This window comes from Tupaia chinensis, unplaced genomic scaffold, assembly GCF_000334495.1.
Source record: "Tupaia chinensis unplaced genomic scaffold, TupChi_1.0 Scaffold000573_1, whole genome shotgun sequence".
NCBI classification, from domain to species: domain Eukaryota; kingdom Metazoa; phylum Chordata; class Mammalia; order Scandentia; family Tupaiidae; genus Tupaia; species Tupaia belangeri.
The window spans coordinates 2202852-2217598 of NW_006160087.1; the positions used below are offsets into that span (position 1 = coordinate 2202852).

General features: G+C 42.5%; 1 protein-coding gene across 2 annotated transcripts in view; it reads right to left on the reverse strand.

The window, feature by feature from the left end:
- S100PBP (S100P binding protein) overlaps positions 1-11225 on the reverse strand; it is a 41171-nt gene extending 29946 nt beyond the window's left edge. For both annotated transcript variants that reach the window (XM_006158099.3, XM_006158098.3), the window contains exons 1-3: positions 11188-11225; positions 5010-5126; positions 3479-4323 (exon numbers count right to left, since the gene is read on the reverse strand). In XM_006158099.3, the coding sequence (XP_006158161.1) occupies positions 3479-4321 (843 nt within the window). In that variant the 5' untranslated portion in view covers positions 4322-4323; positions 5010-5126; positions 11188-11225. The remainder of the gene's footprint in view (positions 1-3478; positions 4324-5009; positions 5127-11187) is intronic.
- Between the last annotated feature and the right edge of the window lie 3522 nt (positions 11226-14747).

Consider the following 14747-nt stretch of genomic DNA (forward strand, 5'->3'; position numbering starts at 1 on the left):
ATGCATGCCCAAAATTCTGAGAGGAGAATGGAGATGGGGCTGGAGTGTGGCCATAACCCTGGAGAGTGATTTCCCATTTTCCCTGTCTGTTTCTCTCCAGTGAGCACACACACTCTATGGCAACAACCTTAAAAAAGAGAGAGAGAGAGACAGAGAGCGAGCGAGCGAGCGAGCGAGCAATATAGTCTTAGAAAAAGAAAACCCAACCGACCAAAGGAAAAGATGAAAGAAAGATAAAAACTGTAGTGCAAGTGTTAGACTCAGCAGCTTGAAACTCATGCCAGGTGTGTGTGTCTATTTGTTCCTAAAATCCCAAGAGAATGGAGAGGAAGGGACTGTGGCATGGCCATCTATTTTAAAAAGAATTATTTCGGGGGGCCAGCAGGTGGTATGGTGGTTAAGGGTTTTGGACTCCTATAGGGCTGACCGTAGTTCTAGTCCCAGACCTGGGAGCTTGTTCTCACACTTTCCTCTCCTGTCTCACTCTGTTCCTCTCTGGGAAAACTAAAATAAAGTTAGATTGGAGCTAGCAGGTGGCATGATGGTTAAGGTGTTGTACTCCCACATGGCCCACCATGGTTTTAAACCAGGACCCAGCAGCTCGCTTTTTTTGCTTTCTTGCTTACTCTCTCTGGTCACATTAAAATAGATAAGCAAGTAAATAAATAATTCTTTAAACAAAATAAAAATAAAGTTAAATACAATAATTCTTTGTATTTTTTTTGGAGAGGTTTTTGCTATAGGGCGCGTGTGCTTGCCAGAAAGAGAGATGTCGAAAGACAGAAAGCGAGAAATCACCCTCCAGCGGGGATGGCCACACCACAATCCCTTTTCCTCCATTCTCTTCTTGGGATCTTGGGCACGTATGCACACGCACCCAGTGTGAGTTTAAGCCACTGGATCTGGGACTCAAACCGTGGTCAACTACATGGAAGTCCAGCTACATAGCCATTATGCCAACTGCTGTTCTGGTCCTTACAATAATTCTAAAAAAAAAAAAAAAAAGAATTTTGTTTTTGAGAGATTTTTTTTTGCTGTAGGGCATATGTGCTTGCCAGACAGATAGAGAAAGAGAAAAAACAACCCTGGGGGGATTGCCACGCCACAATCCATTCTGCTCCAGTTGCCTCTTGAGATTTTGGGCATGCACACACACGTACGTGCCTGGTGTGAGCTTTAAGTTGCTGGGTCAAGGACTTGAACTGCAGTCAATATGTGGGAGTGCAGAGATGCAACCATTATGCCATCTGCTAGTGCCAATAATTATTTTTTAATTTAATTTAAGAAGTCTATTTTTTTATAAAGAATTATTTTTTTTTAACTTTCTTTCATTATTTCCTTCCTTTTCTCTTTCTTTATTTCATTTGACCAGAGAAGAATAGAGTGAAAGAAAGAAGAAGAGAGAAAGTGAGAAAGCTAGCCACCAGGTCCAGGACTTGAACAACCACCACTGACCATATGGGAGTCCAGCACCCTTACCACTATGCCACCTGCTGGCCAAGAAGTAATTTTTTAAAAAAAACAATTATTTTATTTAACTTTATTTATTATTATTGTTACTTTCCAGTTTGATCAGACAGATAGAGAGAGAGAGGGAAAGTGAGAAAGCAAGCCACCAGATTCAGGACTTCACCCATGGAGGGTCATGTGGGAGTACAGCGCCTTTAACCACCACACCACCTGCCGGCCCCAAGAAGTAATTTTTTTAAACAGAGATTTTTTTGCTATAGGGTGTATGCGCTCACCAGAGACAGGAGTGAGAAATTACCCCCCAGGGGGATGGCCATGCTGCAACCCCTTCTCCTCCAGGGATTTTGGGCACACACACATCTGCCCAGCATGAATTTCAAGCTGCTGGGTCTAGAACTCAAACTGCAGTCAGCCATGTGGGAATCTAGTACCTTAACCACTATGCCACCTGTTGGCCCTGACACTTAATTTTTTTATTTTGTTATTTTTTAATTTGACCACAGAGAGAGAGAAAAGAGAAAGTGAGAAAACAAACCACCAGGCCTAGGACTTTAACTGCGGTTGGTCATGTGGGAATCCAGAGCCTTTAACCACCATGCCACCTGCTGGTCTCACATTAATTCTTACTAAACTGTGAAATATTTACTCTAATTTTTAGTTAAGAAAAGCATGGGAGGGACCAGCAGTTAGCGTAATGGCTATGTCGCTGGACTCCCACGTAGTCGACCGCGGTTCGCATCCTGGACCCAGTGGTTTAAAACTCAAAACACACCAGGCGCGTGTGCATGCATGCCCAAGATCCCGAGAGAATGGAGGAGAAGGGATTGCGGCGTGGCCATACCCCCTGGGGGGGGATTTATCGCTTTCTGTCTGTCTCTCTCTGTCTGTCTGGCGAGCGCACGCGCCCTATAGCGAAAACCTCTCCCAAAAAAAAAAAAATAAATAAACAAATAAATAAATAAATAAAAGAAAAGCATGGGGGCCAGCAGGTGGCATGGTGGTTAAAGGCGCTGGACACATGGCCGACCGCAGTTCAAGTCCTGGACCTGGCGGCTTGCTTTCTTGCTTTCCCTCTCTGTCTCTCTCTGATCGAACTGGAAAATAATAATAATAAATAAAGTTAAGTAAAATAATTCTTTAAAAAAAAAGAAAAGTATGGGCCAGCCTCACAGTGTAGAGGTTAAGTCCTATGTGCAGGGAGTCTAAGCTTACACGGCCAACTGCAGTTCCAATCCTAGCACCAGTGGCTTAAGAAATACACCAGGCATGGGGCCGGCAGGTGGCATGATGGTTAAGGATTCTGGATTCCCACATGGTCAATCGAGGTTCAAGTCCCAGACTTGGTGGCTTGCTTTCTCACTTTCCCTCTGGTCAAATTAAATAAATAAATAGATAGATAAATAAAGTTAAATAAAATAATTATTTGAAAAAGAAAGAAAGAAATACACCAGGCATGTGAGCATGTGTCCAAAATCTTGAGAGGATGGAAATGGTGTGACTATGCCCCACTGGCAGGGTGGTGGTATTTTCTCTCTTTGGCAGAGCATGAATCCTCAGGCTAAAAACAAGGAAAAGAAAAAAAGAAATGCAGTAGAGGGGCCAGGCAATGGTATAGTGGGGAAGGTCCTGGGTTCATGTCCTGGGACCTGCCTGAGCACATACATACCTATTTATGATCAGGATCAATTGAGACTGGGGTTGCTTCACAGCATGAAGACCCTATTGGGGGTACATATTCATCTCTCTCTCTCTCATTGAAGTAAATAAACTTGGGGGAACATGGAAGCTAAGTAATTAGCTCAGGGTCATAGCTCTATCTAGGTCATGATTCAAAGCGCAATTTGTCTGAATACACAGCTCTGCTAATTTGTAACAAATGCATCACAAAGAAGGCAGGATGTCCACAGACAGAGATGGCTGCATATTTGTAGGCATAGAGGGTCTATGGAAACAATGCTATATAGCTTCTAAAAAAATAACACTCTCTTCATCTTGAAAAAATACTTACTTTGTTTGATGAATTGGAAATAACTGGAAATCTCACTTCACAACTTGATTTATGTGATGTACCATTTCTCCAGGAGGACCCAGTATTAAAAGGAGTCTCTGAATGGTCTGAGATCTGAGAGAATACAGATGCAGGTTTCTTACTGTCAGGAATATTTTTATCAGAGACAGTGTTTTGAAAGTTATTGTTTAAAGGAGAGGAGAACAGAGGTTCATCCCAGGCAGCGTTATTGGGGCTGATGTCTTCAGATTCAGTGCAAAGTTTGTTCTCATCTGGGTTATAACTCGTATCTTCACCAAGGGAGGAGGGCTTTTCGGTATCTTTGGATGAATCAGTCTTATCATTGTCAAGTACAGCATCACAAACTGTTGGATTAAATGGTGCAACTGTTACCTTGATAAGATTCTTGTCTAGTATAAAGCGTTTGTTTAATGGTTTATTAGGTGTTGGTCTCTGACCAACTGGTGTACTCAGTTGAGGTAGTTTAAAGAGGTCAGGGGTCTCAGTTACAGGTCCCAAGCTATACAATGAATTTTTCTCTTGAGGAATATCAAGTAAAATGTGACCCCCTCTCTCTCCTTTTTCATCACGGCCACTGTCATCTTTACACAGCCCTGCTTCACGAGGAATGTGCTCATCTAATAGATCATCATCCTTTAAGAGCTCCTCAATCTCTTCCTCTGTATAACTGAAATGGCCATCATCTTCTTCTCCATCAGACAGCTCTAGCAAGGAGTCATCTAATCCATCTTCATCCAAGGAACTCGAAGAAAACGGGGCACTGTCTTTCACCAAGAGAGAGTTACCAGAAGACTGTTCAGATGACACTAGCGAGCACGTCATAGCTGGAGAAATAAGAGGCAATTTCACTGAGGATCAAGATAATATTTCTATATCAACTCCCATCCACCATATACAGGGGCAGTGTCCTAATATTACAAATTCTTTGCACTTACAACATGAGAAATAATTTAAAGACATTTAACTCTGCCAGAATCGTGGAACTACATGTTAGAACAATGAAATACATTTCTCCTCTCAAAATTAATGTAAAAATTAAGATGACACAATAATCTGGGTTGCTGAGGATGTGAAGAAGCAAGCTCTCACGCACTATTGATGAGCATATAAGTAAGCACAATATTTAATGAAAAGTAATTTGGTAATATCATTTGACTCATCAATTTCAGTTCTGGAAATTTATCCTAAAGAGGTACTTATTATACATGCACATGAATATACATAAATGATGTTCAAAGAAGTGTTACTGAAGTAGCCAAATAAATGTCCATCATCAAGAGAACTGCTCAGTAAAATCACAGTACACTCATGTAACGAGGAATACTTTTCAACTACTTAAAAACACAAGTAGAACTATATATACTACTATGGAATAATATCTACTACAAATAAAATGTGGTATATAAAATGCTTGGACATTCATAATTTATACTCAAGAAAACAACAAACATTTCACTTTTGAAGTTAAATAATAATAATAATACAAGAGATAAATAATTGTCTTTCGTACTGTGTGGAGCTGCTGTAGCGATCTCTGCCTTTGCCACGAGACCAAATGGAAAAAGCTTTCAGCTCCTGCTAGCTGTTCCTTTCAGGAGACTTGTCAAAATGATTGACTCCCACCTTCCTGCAGGCACAAAGAAAATTAAAGGATCTTCTCATCACTTTCAACTCTGCTAATTACAGTCAATTGTATTATGCTTTAAGGTGTTCCATCTACTCATTTTGATCTTGACTTTTTTAAGTTCCAAAAAGTTGGATTTGAGTCGAGAACATAAAAAAAAAAAAAAAAAAAAAACTTTACAAAAAAGTTATGCAAATAAGTAACTAGTTTTGTTCCTCCCAGCAATTTGTACTCTCTTAAGACACATAATTTGCCTTAGTAGGATGAGTACTGGCTCGGGAGTCCAAAGACCTGAGTTGTCATACTGTTTATGTCATGAATCAGTTCTAATAACATGGACAGGCCACTTATTATTTGGACTTGTTCCCTCATTTATAAACTGGAAAAGAGATGGAGAAGGGGGATGAGGTGAAGATTCCACCAAAATCTAGAAATTAATCATGACCACACACAAATTTCACTTTTAATGTATATATAAGTGGAAAGAAAAGGTCTATGAAGATACAAACACAAAATTAATGACTGTTATAATTTGTGGGAAAATAGAGGTAGTTCAAGATGATACTTATGTTAGTAAAGTAGTCCCTCCTTATCTACCAGGAAAATTTCAAGAACCCCAGTGAATGCCTGAAACCAGGGAAAGTTGCAAACCCTACAAACATAATGTTTTTTTGTTTGTTTGTTTAGTTTGCTAGAGGAAAGGTGCACTCACTGGAGACAAAGGAAAGTGAAAAAGCACCCCTCATGGGGAATGGCCACACAGCAATCCTTTCTTCTCCATTTCTCCCCTCAGAATTTTGGGCATGCATGCATATGCACCTGCCATGTTTCTCAAGCTACCAGGTCTGGGACTCAAATCACATTATTGGCTATGTGGGATCCAGCCACTTTAACCGCCATGTCACCAGTTGGTCCAATGCTGTTTTTTTTTTTTAACACACACACACACATATATATATATGTCTGAGTGATATAGATATAGATATGAATGATATATATATATATATGAATGGCTTTATTTATGAATTAGGCACAGTAAGAGATAACTGATAACAAAATTATATAATAATAGGCACAGTAAGAGATAATAACTAATAAAATTATAATACAGTAAAAGTTAATGAAAATAGTCTCTCAAGAGACCAGCAGTTGGCATAATGGCTATATTGCTGGACTTCCATGTATGGTTTGGGTCCCGGACCTGGTGGCTTAAACTCATCCAGGGTGTGTGCGTGCGTGCCCAAGATCCCAAGAAGAGAATGGAGAAGGAATCATGGCTTGGCCATTCCCCCTGGGGGGTGAGTTCTCACTTTCTGTCTCTCTGTCTCTTTCTTTCTGGCGAGCACATACACACTATAGCAAAAAACTTCTCCCCCAAAAAAGAAAATAGTCTCTCCAAATATTGTACTGCACTATACTAATCTATTTTTTTTTTTTTTTGGAGAGGTTTTCGCTATAGGGCGCGTGCGCTCGCCAGACAGACAGAGAGAGACATTGAGACAGAAAGCGAGAAATCACCCCCCAGGGGGGATGGTCACGCCGCAATCCCTTCTCCTCCATTCTCCTCTCGGGATCTTGGGCACGCACGCACACGAGCCCAGCCTGAGTTTTAAGCCACCGGGTCTGGGATGCGAACTGCGGTCGACTACGTGGGAGTCCAGCGACATAGCCATTATACTAACTGCTGGTTCCCCTATACTAATCTATTTTCAGACTGTAGTTGACTGTAGGTAACTGAAACTGAAAAACAAAACCACAGTAAGGAGAGACTACTGTGCCATTTTCTTCTTCTATTGGAATATTTACTTGCCTACATTAAATCCTGATTTTTAAATAGCTAATGATATACCTATCCTATAATTTCCCAGATTCAAAAGGTGATAAAAAGCTTTTACAGATCACATCTGAGAACTCTTAAGCAATGCTGAAACATATAACTAATTTGGAAAATTGGGGCAAGATGGTGGCACAATGGTGTAAACTGAACGCACATGATGAGGTAGAAGACAGGCACACACACATATACTGGGATGTCAGAAAAGTCATGATGTGGAACCAGTAGTTGGCATAATGGCTATGTCGCTGGACTCTCATGTAGTCAACTGTGGTTTGAGTCCCCGACCTGGTGGCTTGAACTCACACCAGGAGCATGTGCGTGCCCAAGATCCTGAGAGGAGAATGGAAAGGAGAATGGAGGAGAAGGGATTGTGGTGTGGTCAACCCCCCTGGGGGGTGATTTCTTGCTTTCTGTCTCTTTCTGGTGAGTGCACACATCCTATTGCAAACACCTATCACCAAAAAAAAAAAAAAGAAAGAAAGAAAGAAAAAGTCATGATGCATTTTTGCATAGAGAAACACATCTTGACTTTTCTGATGACCCAATAGTTCAAGAGTTCAGACCCACAAGATAGAGCTGACTTACAAGATGGAGTCACTCTGGTCAAGCTCTTAATAAAAATTATTCACTGCTCTCACTAAAAATAAATTATTAACACTCACTGCTTGCTCACACAAAGAACTGCTTACAGCCTGCTTGAGAGAATGACAGCTGAAACTAATGTTTTCCATATCACTGCTACATTTCAAAGAATGTAGTCTCTCTTGGTCTGGAGACCTTGAACAGTAACTTGACAGGAGCTAGTCAGAAGCTATCTTAAGAAATGGGAACATGACATGCAGGCTTGCACCTGCGAGATAAGGAGGACTAAATGAGATTACATTTAAGAAGCACAAGGAAAAAACACGTCAAAGAAAGCTTCCTTTCAGGCTTGTGGGAAATTAAAAACTGGACCATCAGGTGGCGTAGTAGTAAAGGTGCTAGACTCCCATATGACCCATTGCAGTTCGAGTCCCAGACCCAGAGCTTGAAACTCACACTAGGTGCATGTGCATGTGTGCTGAAAATCCTCAGAGAATGGAGAGAGAAGGGATTGTGGCATGGCCACCCCCCCTTGGGGGGTGGATTTCATGGTTTATCTTTCTCCATCTCTCTGTATTTCTGGGAAGTGCACGTGCCCTACAGCAAAAATCTCTCCAAAACGAAACAAAACAAAAAACTAAAACTTTATGGGTCACAGTCTTCAGACAAAGATCTGCTAAATATTGATAAGCTAAGATCTAAATGTCTAAAGTCTTGTGATGCTGGCCCTAAAAGAAATAAATTTTTAAAAATAATCTGAATGAGCCAGCAGGTGGTGTGAAGGTTAAGGTGGCTGAATCCCACATGGCCAACTTCACAGTTTGAGTCCCAGACCCGGCAGCTTAAAAGTCACACCAGGGGAATCAGCAGTTAGCATAATGGCTATGTCGCTGGACTCCCATGTAGTTGACCATGGTTCATGTCCCGGACCCGGTGGCTTAAAACTCATGCCTGGCGTGTGTGTGTGTGTGTGCCCAAGATCCTGAGAGGAGAATGGAGGAGAAGGGATTGCGGCCTGGCCATCCCCCCAGGGGGTGATTTCTCGCTTTCTGTCTCTCTCTGTCTGGCAAGCGCACGCACCCTATAGCAAAAACCTCTTCAGAAAAAAAGTCACACCAGGTACGTGTGTGTGCATGTCCAAAATTCCAAGAGGAGAGTGGAGGAGATGATACTGTAGCATGGCCATGCTCCTGGGGGGTCATTTCTCACTTTCCTCTGTCTTTCTCTAGTGAGCGCACATGCCCTGCAGCAAAAAACTAAAACGAATAATGTGGAAAATTTCTTGTAGCCTTTTAATTATAAAGTTTCCCTCATTCCACTACCTTCCATAGCACACCTTCAGTTTTAGCTTCAGGTCATGTATTCTTTCAGAAAACATTTTCTGGGCTACAATCATTACACAGCACAATTACAAGGAATATCACTATAAGACTTCCAAGAAATGGATATAATTCCCAACCTCATGGAATATATAGCCTTGCTAGAGAGAAAACACTGAAAATCAAACATCAATATTAAAGAATATAAAATAGTAGAGACAGGGACCAGAAGATAGTATAATGGTTATATCTCTGAACTCCCATGTAGTTGACTGCGGTTCGAGTCTTAGACCTGGCGGCTTAAAACTCACTCCAGGACCATGTGCACATATACTCAAGACCCCAAGAGGACAATGGAGAAGGGATTATTGTGTGGCCATCCCCCAGGAGGTGATTTCTGTCTGTCTCTTTAGCAAGCACACACACTCTGAAGCAAAAAAAAAAAAAAAAAAAAAAAAAAAAGTGTGGACAATAAAGTACTAAAGAATTAGAATGAGCTGACTCCGTGGCGTGGTGTAAGGCAGCCAGATCCCACATGGCCAACCACCAGTTCTGAGTTATGGTGGCAGCTTGAGAAGCATACGGAGCATATGTGCATGTGTGCCCCAAATCCCAAAAAGATAGAGAAATGGAGAAGGGATTGGAGCGTGAATATTCCCCATGGGGATGCTTTCTCCTCCTCTTCTCTGTCTTTTTCTGGCAAATAGTGAGAAATCAACCCCCAGAGAGTATGGCCACACCACAATCCCTTCTCCTCCATTTTCCTCTAGGGATCTTGGGCACACATGCACATGTGCCCAGCGTGAGTTTAAGCCACCAGGCCTGGGACTCAAACCACAGTCGACTACGTGGAAGTCCGGCGACACAGCCATTACTCCAACTGCTGGTCCCAGCAGTTAAATTTTTTTTGCCATAGGGCACATGCGCTTGTCAGAGATAGAGAGGGGGAGAAAGTGAAAAATCACCCCCCAGGGAGATGGGTATGCCTCAATTCCTTTTCCTCCATTCTCTCGTGGGGATTTTGAGCATGCGCACACATGCATCTGGCATATTTTTCATGCTCACAGGTCTGGGACTCAAACAGATGAACTGGCCATGTGGGATGCAATGTCTTAACTATGTCACCTGCTGGCCCAGTAGTTAAGTTTTTAGAGCACTGAAAGTTGTTGGGACCAGGAAATAGCATAATAGTGATGTTACTGGACTCCCACATAGTAAACCATGATTCAAGTCCCAGACCCGGCACCTTAAAACTCATGCCAGGCGCGTGTGTGTGCATGCCCAAAATCCAAGAGAAGAATGGAGGATAAGGGACTAAGGTGCGGTCATCTCCCCTGAGGGGGTGATTTCTCATTTTGTCTCTCTGTTTCTCCAGTGAACACACACACCCTATAGCACAAAAAAAAAAAAAAAAAAAAAACAACAACGAAAAAACCCTCTCTCTAAAAAAATAAGTTATAAGGGGCCCAGCCTAGGAGGTGCAGCCCTTAGCATACTGGATTGCAGTGCTGGAAACCACATGGCCTACCATGGGAGCAACTGGTCTCCTTGGGAACCAGCAGTTAGTGTAATGGCTAGGTCGTTGGACTCCCATGTAGTCCACTGCGGTTCGCGTCCCGGACCCGGTGGCTTAAAACTCACGCCGGGCGCATGTGCGTGTATGCCCAAGATCCTGAGAGGAGAATGGAGGAGAAGGGATTGTGGCGTGACCATCCCCCCCGGGGGGTGATTTCTCGCTTTCTGTCTCTCTGTCTCTCTCTGTCTGTCTGGCGAGCACACGCGCCCTATAGCGAAAAATCTCTCTCAAAAAAAAAAAAAAAAGAACTGGTCTCCTTCTCCTGTCTACTTAAACATGGCCATGACCAAGGTCCTGAGAAGCTGGAGGGGAGGAAGGAGACTACAGCCTGACCAGTCCCTGATAAAGGTGCTTCTTGTACTTTCTATTGTGTGTATATGTACAATTCTGAATAAAAACTTTCTAACATTTACAAAAAAATTTTTAAAACATTTTCAAAACTTATTAGTTTTAAATATACATATAAGTAACATACAATAATAAACCCCCACATATCATCGCTCAGGCCCAACAACTACCAACTGATAGTTAATCTTGTCCCATTTACTTCCCCCTTTTACTAGATTATTTTGAAACAAATCCAAGGTATATCATTTTACCTATAAATAATAATTCTTCATCACAAAATATTCAGCTCAGATTTTCAATTATCTTATGTCACACTTTTATCAAGCTTAAAAAAATTACCTAAATAAGTTCCATACAGTGTGACTGGCTGCTATGTCTTGAGTATATTAATTTATAGCTTACCCAAGGACCAGCAGTTGGCGTAATGGCTATGTCGCTGGACTCCCATGTGATCGACCGCAGCTCGAGTTCCGGACCCAGAGGCTTAAATTCATGCTGGGCGCATGTGCGTGTGTGCCCAAGATCCCAAGAGGAGAATGGAGGAGAAGGGACTGCGGCATGGCCATACCCCCAGGAGGTGATTTCTTGCTTTCTATCTATCTGTCTTTCTGGCGAGTGCATGTGACCTATAGCAAAAACCTTTCCCAAAAACAAAACCAAAAAAAAAAAATAGGTTACCCATTTTTATTTCCTTACAATTTACTTAACAATATCATATATTATATATGGATACATATGTCAATATACATTGGGAACAGCCGTTGGCTTGGTGGTTAAGGATGCTGGACTCCTACATGGTCTGAATCCCGGAATTGGCGACTTGCCTTCTCACTTCTCTCTCCCCCTCTCCCACTCTGTCCCTCTCTGGTTAAATTAAAATAAAGTTAAATAAAATAATTATTTTTTTAAAAAAGAAAAATATACATCATAAAAATATATGAGAAACATCAAATTTAATATACTAGTGGTTGGGAAGGAAAAAGAGTGGCAAGGAGGGATGGGTAACTTCAGTCTGTCATTTGTTTTCTTTTTTTTTTGGAGAGATTTTTTTCACTATAGGGCGCGTGCGCTGGCCAGACAGACAGAGAGAGACATAGAGACAGAAAGCGAGAAATCACCCCCCAGGGGGGATGGTCACGCTGCAATCCCTTCTTCTCCATTCTCCTCTCAGGATCTTGGGCACGCATGCACACGTGCCCGGCGTGAGTTTTAAGCCACCAGGTTCAGGACGCGAACCACGGTCGACTACGTGGGAGCCCAGCAACATAGCCATTACATTAACTGCTGGTTCTGTTTTCTTTTCTAATTGCCATAGGGTGTGTGCACTAATGCACAAGAAAGCACCCCCAATAGGGCACGGTCACACTACAATCAGTTTTCTTCCATTTCTTCCTCCTGTCAGGATTTTGGGAATGCATGCACACACCCATCTTTCAAGACTCCAAGGCCAGGTTTTTTCCTTTTTTAATTTGCTAGATAGAGGGCGTGTGCTCTGACTTTGGACATAGAGAAAGGGGGTAAGTGAGAAAAAGTACACCCCCTGGTCACACCACAATCCCTTCTTCATTTCTCCTTACGAAATTGTGGGCATGTACACATATGTGCCTAATGTGCTTTGTAATCCGCCAGGTCTGGGATTCAAACAGCACAGCTGACTGTGTGGGATCCAACTGCCATAATCACCATGCTGGACTAGGGCTACAATTTCTTCCTTTTCGGAGCAATTTTTGTGATGGGGTATGTGCGCTTGCCAGAGACAGAAAGCAAAACCCTGCAATCCCACCTCTTGGGCTATAGCAGTTGGCCACGTGGGAGTCCACAACGTAACCATTATTTTTTAAAGAATTATATATTAATTTTATTATTATTATTATTATTTTTAATTTGACCAGAGAAAGAGCAAGAGAAGGAAAGTGAGAAAGCCAGCCACCAGGCCCAACTCTCTAACCATGGCTGACCACATGGGGGTCCAACACCTTAACCACCACATCGCCTGCTAGCCCTATGTTTTATGTCTAATAAAACACCAACAGTGAAAAAAAGAAATAACTATGGCAGCATAAGACTGAACAGTGAGTATAATGACATTCATTATGTTACTTTCTACAATTTTTATATCATTCAAAATATTTAATAACATTTTAAAATGATGAATTCAGTGGGAAAGATACGATTATACTCAAAAGTCTCAAATGTACTCTCCTGTAAAATAGAAAACATCATACCTACTGCAAAGGATTGGTGCAAGAATTAAATGAGATTGTGAACATAAAGCACTTAGCTACAGAAACAACAGAAGAGGGACCAGCAGATGGTTTAATAGTTACATTGCTGAACTCCCAATTAGTCAACCAAGGTTCAGGTCCTATACCTGGCAGATTAAAACTCACAACGAACATGTATGTGTGTGTGCCCGAAATCATGAGAGGAGAATGGAGAAGGGATTATGGTGTGGTCATTTCCCCCCTGGGGAGGTGATTTCCAGCTTTCTCTTTGTCCCTCTGGTGAGTTCGTGCGCCCTATAGCAAAAATCTCTTAAAAAAAAACCAAACAAACAAAACCATAGGGACCAGCAGTTAGTGTAATGGCTATGTCGCCGGACTCCCATGTAGTCGACCGTGGTTCGAGTCCTGGATCCGGTGGCTTAAACTCACACCGGGCACATGTGCGTGCATGCCCAATATCCCGAGAGAAGAATGAAGAAGGGATTGCAGCGTGGCCATCTCTCCTGGGGGGGTGATTTCTCGCTTTCTGTCTCTCTGGCGAGTGCGCGCGCCCTATAGCAAAAACCTCTCAAAAAATATATATATATATGAAATAAATTAGTGATGACTATAGTTATTATTTCATCCCACCATCATCACCTCCCTGACCCCTAAAGACTCGTACATATTAGGAATGGTAGGAAAAAAGAGGGCTAAACTGGTAGGAAACTTCCCCTAGACCCTGATGTTTAGAAATTACACAGTATGCTCTATTTGCCTGTTTAACCCAGCATTTGACTACACTGTCACTAGATTAAATAAAGCCCAGACTGGACGGGTATTTGGAGCATCAGGCAAATTCTGAAATTAATGGTCACTGAAGTATCTTTATAGAGGCGTTGGACCAAAATCCAGAGACTGAAGCAAGTGATTTGAAGTCTCCAAATCTCAACACAGAAGGGAACACTCCCCCGAAAACAAAAAATATTCATTGTTAACTTCAAACACAGATCATCACGAGAATCAAATGAGGGGAAGTTTCTGAGAGCACATTAATGCCAAAAGTCCTAAACTAATGAAGCGAAGCTGATATTTAGCGACTGTGCAAAGGAAGAAGGCCTTCAGATGAGGCTAAAACCCCACGAGGCTGCCTAGTTGCTTCTCCCATCCACCATCACTTGCCTTTCTTGGTTCTTGCTTGGTAACCTCCACTGTTTTGTTTTTTTCTCCTCTCAGGATTTTGGGCACGCACACACACGCTCCCGGCATGAGTTTAAGCCACTGGGTCCGGGACTCGAACCATGGTCGACTACATGGGAGTTCAGAGATGTAGCCATTATGCCATCTGCTGGTCCCCATAACCTCTACTTAATATATGAAGGCTCCTTTATTTTGAAGGGAAGAGGTTTTTTCCCCAATTTCTATTCTCGTTTAACCCGCCTGCTCCCCAACCCTCCTGTGACCTTATTCTGTCCCTCCACATCTCTCACCTGTCCACCCCCTTCTTCACACTTGAGTTTACCTCCCCCACTGTGCTCTGAACCTCCTGGTTGCAACCTCGGAAACCGGCTTCCTTTCTATTTTTATCCTACCTCAGAAAACCTACTACCTTAGTGCAGGAAACCCAACTTGCTCGGGCCCTGACGCGCAGCCCCAGATCCGCTTTCCCGGCTTGAAAGCCAGAGCATCCCCGCAGGGCAGGGCCGACCGGCGCCGCCCAGGGCTCCTCGCCCGCTCTCTGGGCAGCCGAGGGAACAG